Below are 13,775 nucleotides of genomic sequence, written 5' to 3' on the forward strand. Positions count from 1 at the left end.
TATCAATCTATATCTATCTATGTCTATATATCTATTTATATCTATCTCTATCTGTCTATGTCTATCTGTCTATCCATCTCTGTCTGTCTGTCTGTCTATATATACATATATCAATTTATATCTATATATATCCATCTATCTCTATCTGTGTCTATCTAGCTCTGTCTATCTGTCTGTCTATATATCTATCTATGTCTATCTATCTATCTATCTATCTATCTATCTATCTATATGTATATATCGCTAACTATCCATCTATCTATATATATATATATATATATATATATATATATATATATATATATATATAATATAGAGATGGAGATAGAGATAGAGAGATAGATAGATAGATAGATAGATAGATAGATAGATAGATAGATAGATAGATAGATAGATAGATAGATAGATAGATAGATAGATAGATAGATAGATAGATAGATAGATAGATAGATACTGTATGTATATATATATATATACTATGTGTATATGTATGTATATATATATATATATATATACATACATATACACATAAATCACAAACGGCTCATTGTTCAGGCTTCAGCGATGATGAAACACTTTGAAAAGCTGGTTCCTGCTTCTGTCCACAGGGACGCCGCGGTCACGTCGCCGTGTCCTTCAGGTTGGGAACGAGAACCGAGGTGAAACAAAAAGACGGAGGTGTCGTCTTGTTCTTGGCTTTGATTTGCTGCTGAGCTGTCTCGGTTCTCCACTTGGAACGCTGTCTGGGACTTTGACCTCGTATAGACTCTCCTCTCTGGTTGTCGGGCTGCGCTCTGGATGCAGCTCTCTGACAGGACTCAGCCCCAGACTCTGAGATCCGCTCAGCTTTTAGAAATAACGGCTTCAGTCTTGCTAATTTAACTGGACGTGTGTGTGCTCTCTCCAGCTGCTGCTCGCTGCGCTCTCCTGTCCTCCAACGCTGAGCTGCACAAAACGTTTGGACATTTGGCTCCTGGTTTTAAATCCTTTTGAATAGAAATGATACAATGACTTTAATATTATAACGTGTTGGAGTCATTCTCTAAAACACCAGAGGAGTGCAGCTCTGGCTGCCAGAGGAGAGGTGGTCGGATGAATCGGCAACATTTGACTCGAGTCATTTGACCCAGTCGATGCTTTTATATTAACGAGAGATGAAAAACCACTAGGAGTGATAAACCCCTGGTAGGCAGAGCCCTTCTGGTCAGTTTTAGTGCCTCTCGGCTCGTTGTTTTAGCAAACGTAGCTCTGATCGTCCCTTTGACCAAAAACTGCTGTTTTCAGACAAACCCCTTCAGGAACGACATCAGCTCACAGCAGAAAATGGAAGACGCGCTGTCTGATCCTCACCATGGAGCTGGACCTTTTAGCATTTAATAAAAACAGTTTGCAGCCGTGGCTCCAAGAAGCTAAACGCTGTGAGAACGTTTCAGCTGGGGGGTCTGCGGTGAAACGCTCGAAGTGCAAAGCTCGTGGACGTTCCAGAGGACAGCGTGCAGGGGCTGAAGTTCACTGTGGAAAATAAAACCGAAGTTGCTAAAACGAGCAGAATAAAAGCTAAAAGAAGCCAATGCTTGTTAAAAGCTAGAAGTAGCTAAAGGCGAGCTAAAAGTTATAGAAGGCCAGCTCAAAGTACCAAACTGGTATCTAGAAATAGCATAAGAAAAGAAAACTGACTTCAAAAGGAAGTTTGTAAAGAAAGTGCAAAGATCTCAACGTATCTCTTAACGGGGAGACGGACGTTTTTAGACTGAACGAAACGAAACAGGAAACCGTGAACGCTGACTCGGCGTTCTCGAAACAGAAGCTGTAAAATTTGTTACTTTGAACGAGAATTTACAAGAACTCGTCATTTTCAGTTCCTAAATAAGGGGAGTGGTGGTGCAGAGGTTCGAGAAGGTGGGACTGTGATCGGAAGGTCGCCGGTTCGACTCCCCAGATGGACCACATCAAGATGTGGATGGGAAAGGTGACGCACCCACACCTGCCTCCACCCTCATTTGCCCCACTCTGGGCCCTTGAGCAAGACCCTTAACCCCCACCACCTGCTCCACCTACATGGCAGCTCTCCGCTCCAAACAGATGGCTGCGGTAGCTCGGTGGTCTGTGGTTGCGTCAGGAAGGGCATCCAGCGTGAAAACAATCGAGTCTTCGTGCGAGATGGTTCGCTGTGGGGAGCAGCCGAAAGAAGAAGAAACCGTAGCTCCTAAATTTAATTCCTAATGGTTTAAAAAAAAAAAAAAACTAACGTGAAACTAGATTTACAAAACTCGGTTATTAAAAATCTTCTGAACGTTAAACAAACGCAGCACTAAGTAAATCTTCGTATTTAGTGAGTTTTTGTTTTATTTAGTCCCTTAACCGTTTGGTTGTGCACGATTAAATAAATATCTTCCTGCAGCCGTCAGGGGGTGCTGCAGCGCCCTCTGCTCCCCTTCTTCCCACACAACTCTGACTCTCCAGCAGATTTTCGGTCTCGTTAAAGCGGTGTGTTTCCAGTCCTCCCCACCAGTTTGTTCTGGTCGGTGTGTTGGGGTCAACCCGACGGCGAGACACCGACCCAACGTCTACAGTAAACCTGCAGGACACAGAACCCGCATTAGTTACTTTCTGGTTTATTTTTGCACCCTGAAGCGGTTTAGGTGCAGATTTTGGAGTCATTGTATCATTCTGCATGTAAGAAGGAACCAACCAGTTGAACTATCGACACGTTCGGGATTCTTTAGCTTCACCTCTGTGCACTTCTGCCAGCTTGGGTCTTTGTAAGATCTTTCCTCACGTCCTCTGTCGGTTTGTAGCGCTCTCGCTGTGCTGCCAGCTTTTCCACCCGTCACCGTTAGAAACTAGTTTCTCTAGAAGGTCAGTGTCTCTGCTTCATCAGCTGATGGAGAATCCTCTGAGAAACTGTGACGCCGTCTCCTTTCTTTTATCAGCAAACCACCGTTGAAGAGCAGAGTCGCATCGTGCAGCTGGAGGAGCAGCTCTCCCTCACGAGAGCTGAGGTCAAGGACCTCCGGGCTCAGCTCAGACGGGTGGACGCAGAGGCCCCGGGGACCGACGCCCAGCCGGCGAGCGGCGAGCCCCACGAGGAGAACGGCGAGCTCAAAGAGAAGTACAAGAGCGCGCTAGCGGAGAGCCGGCAGGAGGTGGAGTCGCTGAGGGCGCTGGTGGAGAAACAGAACCTGGAGCTCAGTGAGGCGAAGCAGAAAGTTCAGCAGGCCACCAAGGAGAACGTGGAGATGATGGACACCTGGAAGGTAACCACTGAGCTTCAGGCCGAGCAGTCAGCTCAGGAACATGTGATTAGTTTTACCCTCAGGTGCCCATTCAAACACAACATGAAGTAAATCATGTCGACTTTTATTATTTAGACTCAGATCTTCGTATGTAAGAAAAGACAGAGTTGTCGTTGGGCCTGTCATGATAACAAGTTTTGCTGGACGATTTATTGTCTCAGAAATTATTGCGATAAACGATAATATTGTTTGAAATTTGACAATAATTAGTAATTATTGTCGAATTTAAGAAGAAATGTTTGTTAATTTGTTTTGCATGTAGTACCTTTTATTGACCACTGGATGGCAATATAAGACTGTTTGAACCGAAGTATGGATAGTGAGGGAGCGAGCAGCGTGTCTCTTTAATAAAATGGGAGGGCGACCCCTTGACTTGACATGGGCTGTCTCTCTTTTCTTTATTCGGTTTTCAAAATGGCGGACGCTCGGTGTGGTTTGAGCTCTTTAGCATAGCGTTTTTCACATAGCGCAGTAAACAAGTTCGCGGCTTCTTTTTGCAGAGAAAAACAATTTTTTACATGAAGGCTCGTAGCTTAGCTTCTCAGCTTAGCTGCTTTTAACAGATTTTAAAGAGAAAGGGAGGGGTCAGTGAAGAACCGGAGTTGAGCCTTTTGTCATCCGGTGTCTTCAGTAGAAAGAGAGACATGAAGAAACGATAAAGCCGATAAATGAAAATGAGGTGGATAATTTTAATTTATCATGCGATTAATTGATTTATCGTTTATCGTGACAGGCCTAGTTGTCAGTTTGGTCAAACCTTGAATGTTTATGTTCAGTCTTGTGTGATATTGTGACAACTCTTTGTTGTGAATGACTCTCAGCTACTACCACGTCAAATTTTAGCTCAATACCTGTAAAAGTCCCTGAGATGACCCCGACTGTAAGAGCTAATGCCGATTAGCTTTGGCAGCCAACTTGAATTGGGTTGTGGTCGTTCATCCACTGGTTCTTTTCTGCTGGTTTATTTATTTTTCATCCAGGGACTTGTGGTATATTTTGCTAACAGACAGACACGGGCATGAAAACAAAAACGATTCAGGATCACAACCGTACTTGAACAATTCAAAGTGTTAAATTTATTGAACTTCTAAACCCAACTTGAGGAAGTTGTGTTTTCTTGGCAGGTTAAGTTTGACTCGTTGGTCAGCGACCACCAGCGATCCTTGGAGGACCTGAAGGCCTCACTGAGCCGAGATCAAGCTGCTCCACACGGTCCGGAGCAGGACGCCCAGGAGCTCAGGACCACCCTGGAGAGCCTGAAGATGGAGCACCAGCTGGAGGTGGAGAACCTCAAGGCCAAGCACCAGATCGAAGCTGCCCTCCTGGTCAAGGAGCGCGAGGACCTCTGCGCTCGCCTTCAGGAGGCCAGAGACCATCTGGCCGAGGGCAGCCAGACCTGGAGGCCCGACATGGAGACTAACTGCACCAAGGCTGCCCTGGACGAGGCCTCCGAGAAGCTACAGAAGGCAGAGGCGAGGCTGGCGGAGATGGAGAAGCTCCAAGTGGAGCAGGACCAAACCTCGGCAGAGCTACGACACAGACTGGAGCTGTCGGAGAAGAAGATGACGGATTACCAGAGCCTGCAGAAGGCTCAGGCCGAGAGCCAGGAGGAGATCAAGAAACTGGAGGAGAAGCTGAGGGTGAGGGCGAACCAGCTGCAGGCCGTCCAGGCAGACCGCTACTCGTCCCACGATGCAAACGTAAGCAGAGGAGCAGAATCAAAAAACTCCTCACTTCACCGCAGAAACCTGACGCACGGCTTTCATCTCACTTTTTCAGATGATAGAAGACATTTCAGATGAGAAGATGAAGCTCACGCAGAATATTGAAGGTATTTGTGAACATTTACACAATTATGATCCACGGCCAGAGCTCAATTTGTCGAACAGCACTAACTAAAATCTAAAATGAGAGAAAAACGGTTTTATAATCTTAAAACTGAGTCTGTTGTAGTTCAGACGACTGAGCCCGATGGAGAAGCTCCTCTGAAGGCTCCGCAGCGTCAGTAAAATAAGTTCGGGCCGTCTCGTTACTCACATGAGCAGCTTAAACATTTGAAACGAAGCTGAACAACAAGCCTGAAACCAAACCTGCAGAGCTACAATCTCTGAAGTCCAACAATGTTCAGTCAGCTCATCGGGACGGTTTCTTTTTTGCTGAGATGTTTCGTCTTTCATCCAAAGGACTTCTTCAATTTGAGGAGCCACCCAACAAAACTGATTCCCACAAACGGCATACTCCATAGTGTGATGGTCTTGGAGGCCATCTTGGCACCAGCAAACTGGGGTTTTTTTCCACTATGGAGTATTCTGTTTGTGAGAATCAGTTTGTTTTGGTGGCTCCTCTGATTGAAGAAGTCCTTTGGATGAAGGAGGAAACGTCTCAGCAAAAAAAGAAACCGTCCAGATGAGCTATGAACATTGTTGGATTTTTACCTGGATTACTGAGCATGAACTTTGATCTCTGAAGTCATTTCCAGGTATGTTGCTACAGAAAACCACTGCTTCTGCTCAGTTTTTATATAAATCTGAGCTTTCCAAAGCTCAACTTGATCGTAAAACATGACTGCACGCCGTCAGTGGAGCAGGGTACAAACTGCAGAAAGGTTTCAGTCTGGTTTTCTCATCTTTAATCGCTTCGTTCTCCAACCATGTTGTTTGTTTTCTCCTCAGAAACCATGGAGAAGTTGTTGAAAAGAGAAAAAGAAGTTTTTACGCTCACTTCTCAGGTCGAAGCTCTCAAATCACAGGTTGGAGGTAAATTATCCTCAGCGGGACGTCTTCTAAACTCTCGTGTCTTTGTTCCTTTTGGTTCTTATGTAAAATATATATATTTTTAGCGACGCGTCTTTTCACACCAACACAGTCTGTATTGGTGTCCTCCTCCAGTCAAGCTGAGTTCACCGTACGGTTGTCTGTTCTTTATCAGCGAGGACATCTTTAGAAGATCACATCAAAAGGAGCTGAACATGTTGGACTCGCTGAAGAATGGATCCTAAATAAATTACAAAGAAAAAAAGTTTAAACTCAAAGAGAAGATCATTTGCTGTCAAGACGTACAGTTTAGTTTATTTTGACTAGAAATAATCTGATTATAATATACTGGAGAGGAAATGGGTGGAAATTAGCCATACGGACAAATAAAACCGTTTTTTAAAATAATTATTTTACTTCTACAACAACGATAATTAGATGAGAACTTTTAGAGGCTTTTTCTCTCGTCTTAGCTCTGGAAGGGAAAGTTCGCTCTGGGGAGAAGAAAGCCGAAGCCCTCGCCAGGGAGAAGATGCGCGTGGAGGCAGAGCTGGAGTCCATGACCAAGAAGTCCCATGATGCATCGGGGCAGCTGGTCAGCATTAGCCAGGAGCTGCTGAAGAAAGAAAGGTAATGGCTTTATTGATTTTTGCATCGCGCCTCAGCTCTCTGTGGATAACTGAAGTGAAAGATGAGATTCTTCCACAAACGGACACAACGAGAAAAAAGGACTTTTATCACCAGTTTGATAATGGACGTTTACTTGGAAGCAACAGACACTTTATTGATCTTATTGTGTTTAATGTAAGACTGCAAACAGGTCCTGAGTCGCTTCTTCTGATTTAAAACTGTATTTTCTCATATAGGAAATGCTTTCTGTAGACGGTAAAAACACTAAAACACATTTTTAAAGAATTATGGGAAGAAATTATCTTTATTATGACCGGAGAAACTTATAAAAATGGCCATTTTCTGCTTGGATGTTTTTCTTTTTCTTCTTTTGGCTTTTCCCTCTTAAGGGGTCGTCTCCACAGAGAGTCATCCTCCTTCATCTCACTCTGTCCTCTGTGTCCTCTGTCCTCACTCCAACTCCCTCCATGTCCTCTCTGAATCCATTTATCTCCTCTTTGTCTTTTTCTTGGCAGCTGCATTTCTAACATCCTTCTACCAATATATCCACTGTCCCTCCTCTGGACATGTCCAAACCACTGTCCCTCCTCTGGACATGTCCAAACCACTGCCCCTCCTCTGGACATGTCCAAACCATCTCAGTGTGTCCTCTCTAACTTTATCTCCCAGTTGTTCAACCTGTGCTGTACCTCTGATGATCTCATTCTTAATCTTCTCCATCCATGTCTCTCCTAAGGAGAACCTAAACATCTTCATTTCTGTCACTTCCAGTTCTGTCTCCTGTCTTTTTGTCCATGTCTCTGTCTCCAGACCATACAGCATAGCTGGTCTCATCACTGTCTTGTAAACTTTTCCTTTGATCTTTATTGACACTTTTTTGTCACAAATCACTCCAGAAACTTTTCTCCATCCTGCCTGGATTCTCTTCTTCACTTCTTTACTACATTCCCCATTTTCCTGGACAGTGGACCCCAATCCTTGAAGTCCTGCACCTTTGTGACCTCTGCTCCTTGTAGCCTCACTGTTCCACCTCCTCTCTCTCATTCACACACATGTACTCTGTTTTACTACGGCTGACTTACATTCCTCTTCTTTCAAGTGCATACCTCCACCTCTCCAAGTTCTCTTCCACCTGTTCCCTGTTCTCACCACAGATCACAATGTCATCTGCAAACATCATTGTCCACAGGGATTCATGCCTGACCTCTTCTTTTAGTCTGTCCATCACCAGAGCAAACAAGAAGGGGCTCAGAGCCGATCCTTGATACACTCCCACCTCCACCTTGAAGCTATCTGTCACTCCTACAGCACATCTCATCACTGTCCTGCTGTCCTCAAACATGTCCTGTACCAGTCTAACGTACTTCTCCGCCTCTCCAGATTTCCTCATGTAATACCACACGTCCTCCCTCGGCACTCTGTCATTTGCTTTTTCTAAATCCACAAAGACACAATGGAGTTCTTTCTGACCCTCTCTGTACTTCTCCATCAGCATCCTCAAAGCAAAGATGGCATCTGTGGTGCTCTTTCTCAGCATGAAACCATACTGCTGCTCACAAATAGTCACCTCTTGTCTAATTCTAGCTTTCACAACTCTCTCCCAGATCGTGTGACTCATCAACTCAATGTTCCTGTAGTTGCTACAACTCTGTACATCACCCTTGTTCATAAAAATGGGCACCAGCACACTTCTTCTCCATTCTTCAGGTATTTTCTCACCCTCAAATATGCCATTGAATATTTGAGTCAAAAACTTCACTGACATCTCTCCAAGACATTTCCAAACCATCAGGTTTGTCATCAGGTCCTACTGACTTTCCCTTCTTCATTCATTTCAGAGCTTTCCAGACTTCGCCCTCACTAATCTTTCCCACTTCCTGGTCCACAGTTTCCATGACCTCTACTCTTCTTTATCTTTCATTCTCTTCATGCATTAGCTCCTCAAAGTACTCATTCCTTCTCCCCATCACGTTCTCCTCACTTGTTAGAACATTACCATTCCTATCTTTAACAAGCCTAACCTGCTGCGCATCCTTTCCAGCCCGATCCCTTTGTATCGCCAATTGGTACAAGTCCTTCTTAGATGTTCTAATATACTGTAACATTAAACACTGTTGAAGCTAAACTTTAAACATGTAAATTTAAATCTAAACTTTAAATATGTAAACATATTATAGCATACTGGTAATATCTAATTTCTTTGTCGTTAGTAAACACTTTAGTCTTTTTAAAGCAAGATTCAATGATTTTATTGAACCTGTAAGCTTCTAAACAGATAGAAGAGGAATGAGAGCTGGGTTTTTATTTGTCTGACACATTTATTTAACATTTTGTTATTCTAAACACTTTGATTGTTGCTGTTTTTACAAATTACTTTTTGAAGCTTTCTGTCTTCAGCTCCAAATGTCAACTAACTTTTTTAATTACCGGTAAGTCAAATATCTTTAGACCTTCCAGTACAAACAAAGCTTGAGTATCTTTGAAAGAATGCATATCACTCCCTGCCTTTCATGCCAGAGTTTTAGGTCATCGTATGTTGAGAAATGATGGAGTTGCAGCTGTTTTGCTCAAACCTAGAAAATAACGTTGTTTATCACAAGATTTCACGCTCAGAGTTTACGTTGAACGACTCTCAGCTACATCAACACCAAATGTGAGCACAATAACTGTTAAATTGACTAAGCTGTAGTCATTTGGGGGCATTTTAGGATCAGTTGGTTGTGGTGGCCATCTTTCCCTTACTTTTCTCTACACTGGATGTTATTGGCAGCGAACAGAAACCAGTTTTCGAGTGTTGATGTTTGTTGTTTGCGTCTCTGTCTTTGTTTACTTCAGGAGTCTGAACGAACTGAGGGTGTTGCTCCTGGAATCGCACCGCCACTCTCGAGATGTCGAGAAGGACCTGAACCGAGAGGTGCACAAGGCTGAATGGAGGGTGAAGGAGCAGAAACTTCAGGAGGACATCAAAACCCTGCGAGAAAAACTGCTTCTGCTGGTGAGAACCAAACAACAAGGTGCCGTCGTAGTTTTACTGAGCGCAGACAGTACGGCGGTTTTATGACCCGGTTCAACTGGAAAAGATCTGAATCATGTTTCAGGCTGCCCGAGCATCCTTAAAAAGTGTAAAATGTCTAAAAGTAATTTAAAAAAATTGTAAGTTGGTCTCGAATGCGTTACTCAAATATCTTAAAATTTGTCGGGTGGGAATATTTAGCCTCATACATATATATATATTTTTTCTCTCTGGACTTTTCTGTCCGGCCAAAGTTTTACGTTGAGTCACGCGCAGACTTCATCCTCGCCTTCTGAACTTGTTTCTTTTATGCAGCCTGTGTTTCAAATCGACTGCGCAGGCTACTTTCTACCAGCTGCTGATATATTCGCTAGCTAGCTATTCCACGACTCAATCATGTGTGAGCGCAAACGTATCGACAGCTGGCTGGACGATGTCCGTCTTCACCGCTAGCTCACGTCAGATGAGTCCAGGTGCATTCTGGGTACCTTTTCATCTGTATAAAGGTGAAACGAGCCTCATGTCATGTATTTGTTGGATAAACATATCCTTTATTCATCTTAATTACTAAAAGAAGCTACACGAGGACACGAGAAGACATTTAACCATGTTTTTTCTTGCAAGGGCAGACACAGTCAACAGGCTTACACAGGTGTCTCACTGAAGCCCGGTCATGAGAATTTGCACCAGACAGTGTACGAGAATTGTTTATACACACTTATCAGCCCTCACAGACAGTCACTGATGACCTCGGCCTCCCAGCTGTACATGCAGGATCAAATCAGCTCCTCTAGAGAAAAGAACCCTCTGAACTCGCACGCATGGTTCAACATTAATTTAACATGTTGGTGATAAACATCCTTGACCTGGACCCAAATTCCCCTGACAGTATTCAGTAATGTCTTTTTGTTTGATGTTTCCAGCAAACATCTGCATCTGCTTGTTCAATAAACAGAAACTAAACCTGAACATGTTGTGTTTGTAAGTCAGCTCGATCCCCCAACAATCGCCCGTATTTAAAGGTTTTAGTCTTAAATTTAATTCAAGATGGCTTCAAAAAGATCTTAAAAAGTCTTAAATTTGAATCGTTGACCCGCTCTTTGGGGTTTTTTGGCAGAGTTTTTACCACAAACTCTAAACACTTAATCCCTTCAAGCAAAGAAAATAGATTTATTTTTGGTTTCTCAAATTAAGTAAATTTTTTATTTTTATTTTTGCTGTTATGTACGCTTTATAGCTCCACGATGGAAATGCTAAACCACAGTGCTGACAGATAACCACAGCCTAACCTAACTAAAAACATCTTATATGGATTTATGAACAGCTTTTATTGTTTTAGGTTTAACCAAAATGGTATTTATTGTTAAAGTTAACAATTTACTGGATAATCTCCGTAAACCACGTGTGTAGATTTTATTGATCATCTCCGTCCTTTCTTCTTAATCTGTGTTCTTTAGGGTCGAGAGCGATCCTCACCCGACCACCGGCGCTACTCCATGCTGGACCCCTCCGCTCTGGACTCGGAGGTGACCCGCCTGCGCCAGCGACTGCTCAGCACCGAGGACGCCCTGAGGAACGCCTTGGAGCACAACCAGCAAGTGGATCAGCTTGTCCAGGCCATGCGGAAACATCCGGACAAAAACCAGGTGAAACTGGAAACACGTTGGACTAGAAGAAGGATGGACGTGATCCGTCCTGGCAGACGAAAACATTAAAGAAGTCGACGTTTGACAAAAGGGACAACATCTGGTCCTCCCTCATTTTACAGCTGTATCTGAACAGATGTGCAGTAATTAGCTGTTTAGTACAGAGAAACGTTTTAATGAACAAAGTTAGATTAGCTTAGCACAAAAACTATGATCTGCATAACTAGAACAATTTCAGCCTTAATAAACAAAAGTTCTGTCCACAATAACACAAATGCATCATAATACATACATTTTAGTTTTTGGTATATCTGTCTGTAGATAAAACAAATTAGTTTAGAAAATATATTAATTAAAAAAATAGAGTTGTGTAGTCAGTGCTAAGTTAATGAGCTGCTGACTACAGATTCATGTAATAGTTTAATGTCTACATTATTATCTGTACCTGTTGCTAAATTAGCTCATATCTGTGTGTTTCAGGTTCACGGTGCAAATTCAGCCAATGGAATTCACCACCAGGAATCAGACAGCACTCAAGATGTTCGTATTATTTCATTATTTATTTACCATACTTCTAGATTTTAGCTAGCCATTACCTACTTTGTAGTTTTAAACTAGCCTTTTAGCTACTATTCTGCTACTTTTGGCTTTCAGCTACCTTGTTGCTACTTTTAACTACCGTTGTACTTCTTTAGCTTTTGTTTAGCTAATTTCCTTTTAGCTCCCTGTGCATTTTTTTTTACCTGTTAGCTGCACTTTTTCCATTAGCTTCCATCCTGTGCCTTTTAGCTTCTGTTTGGCTCTTTTTAGTGTTAGCTACTCCTTTAGCTTCTGTTTTGTTCTTTTTAGTGTTTAGCTACTGTTTTACTCCTTTAGCTTCTTTTCTGCCATCAGCCATCAGTGTGCTAATGATCCATTGTTAGGCTGATGGTCCTTCTTGAGCATGTGATCAGTTGGTTTTGGTTGTCAGCAGCAAAACTGGTTGATCCACCCTGAGAAGGTGCTATTTAAGAGACTGAGCTGAATACAGCTCCTCAGACTGAGGAAGTCTCCCGGATGAGGGACGAAACGTTTCTACATTTTTTTGTTGTTTTGCTTTGTTTTGCTTTTTTTGAATGTCCAAAGGACCAGATTTAACATTTTTGGATTTGCAGAAAATACAATTTCTTCAGCTAACACTTGTGTTTTCTTGATTTTAGCAACAACACTGATATGAGCAGCAGAGACGAGACGGGAGGACGTGGACCGACCCGGACCGATGTGGGCAACACTAAACGCAACTTGTCCAACGCGTCTCCTGATGCTGCGACGGACGCCTGAAGAACATTTCAGTTTACAGTCAAAACCAAAACAGCAAATCTCCGAGTGAACGTATGTGTCGTTGCAGAAGGCATCTATTAGCCAATCAGGAAGCTCCTTTAAAGTTCTATAAATTATGGACACAAAGAAATATTACTGGTGAACACTGAGGACTTGAAGGACGGCAGCTTTTTGAGCTTTACGGTAGTTAGAACGTTCAAATCCACAGGTTGCTGGGAACTTTGACAATTTGAACTTTATTTGGAACGATGGACAAGCAGATGAAGAGCTGAAGGACCGGGTCTCAGTTGCTGTTTTTGTTGTATTTATTACTTTTACTTTGTAATAATCTGTACTGTAGGTGAGCTGTACTGGCTCAGAGCCGCACACCAACCATGACCTGCTCTGGGCCACTTTATTATCCAATGAGAAATGGTATCAAACTGATTACACGTGTGCTACTGTATGTATTCAAACTGCAGCTGTAGCGCACAAAAACAATTTATTTTCTCCACCCAAAAAATTATGTTTGATTATGAAACGCTGCAAGTTTGGCAGGTGGCTGGAGAAAAGGGGGTTATTTGTTTGTATCTCTTAATGACTGTGGTCAGATTGTATGGATTTTTTTTGGACTGTTGTCTCTCCATACGTGTGCCGAATGTGCTCCAAATGCTGCCTTAATGCAACATTTACGCAGCCTTTTCATGCGGTGGGTCTGTAAATTGAATTTCAGCCTAAAAAAGTCTCAAACAAGAGAAACGAATTCAAACGCTGTTGAGATAATCCGAACTCCGGCCCTGTTCAGACCTTGCATTAACGATCTGTCTTGGGTGATCTGTGGCATGTGGTCTGCTCTGTATTCAGGTACGTGGACAATTTAGAGCCATTTAAGTTGCGTTTTTGTGACGTTGTTTCCTAATTACCAAAGGACGACGACACAAATAAAGCGTACGATAATTAGTGACGTCACAGAGCTCCGTCAGACCAAACGAAAGACGAATTTAACCCATAAAAATCCTCGGTGCGCTGACGGTCACCTGCCGTTTTCTGACCACAGTGGGTCCACGCAGCTGTAAAACAATCGGAACCAACTTTAAACTCGGAAGTGAACTCGCCACACGGCGTCCTGCTCTGCTCT

At 42.9% G+C, this 13,775-nt stretch overlaps 1 protein-coding gene across 1 annotated transcript in view; it reads left to right on the plus strand.

The window, feature by feature from the left end:
- The window catches only part of clip2 (CAP-GLY domain containing linker protein 2), a 37,771-nt gene extending 24,341 nt beyond the window's left edge, over positions 1 to 13,430 (plus strand). Inside the window, exons 6-14 of the mRNA XM_037688215.1 lie at positions 2,934 to 3,257; positions 4,421 to 4,996; positions 5,076 to 5,127; positions 5,969 to 6,052; positions 6,523 to 6,679; positions 9,515 to 9,674; positions 11,150 to 11,338; positions 11,819 to 11,878; positions 12,538 to 13,430. Coding sequence (XP_037544143.1) covers positions 2,934 to 3,257; positions 4,421 to 4,996; positions 5,076 to 5,127; positions 5,969 to 6,052; positions 6,523 to 6,679; positions 9,515 to 9,674; positions 11,150 to 11,338; positions 11,819 to 11,878; positions 12,538 to 12,549 — 1,614 coding nt within the window. The 3' untranslated portion in view covers positions 12,550 to 13,430. The remainder of the gene's footprint in view (positions 1 to 2,933; positions 3,258 to 4,420; positions 4,997 to 5,075; positions 5,128 to 5,968; positions 6,053 to 6,522; positions 6,680 to 9,514; positions 9,675 to 11,149; positions 11,339 to 11,818; positions 11,879 to 12,537) is intronic.
- Positions 13,431 to 13,775: the final 345 nt, after the last annotated feature.

The sequence above is a fragment of the Nematolebias whitei genome, chromosome 14, assembly GCF_014905685.2.
Source record: "Nematolebias whitei isolate Nwh7 chromosome 14, NemWhi1, whole genome shotgun sequence".
NCBI classification, from domain to species: Eukaryota; Metazoa; Chordata; class Actinopteri; order Cyprinodontiformes; family Rivulidae; genus Nematolebias; species Nematolebias whitei.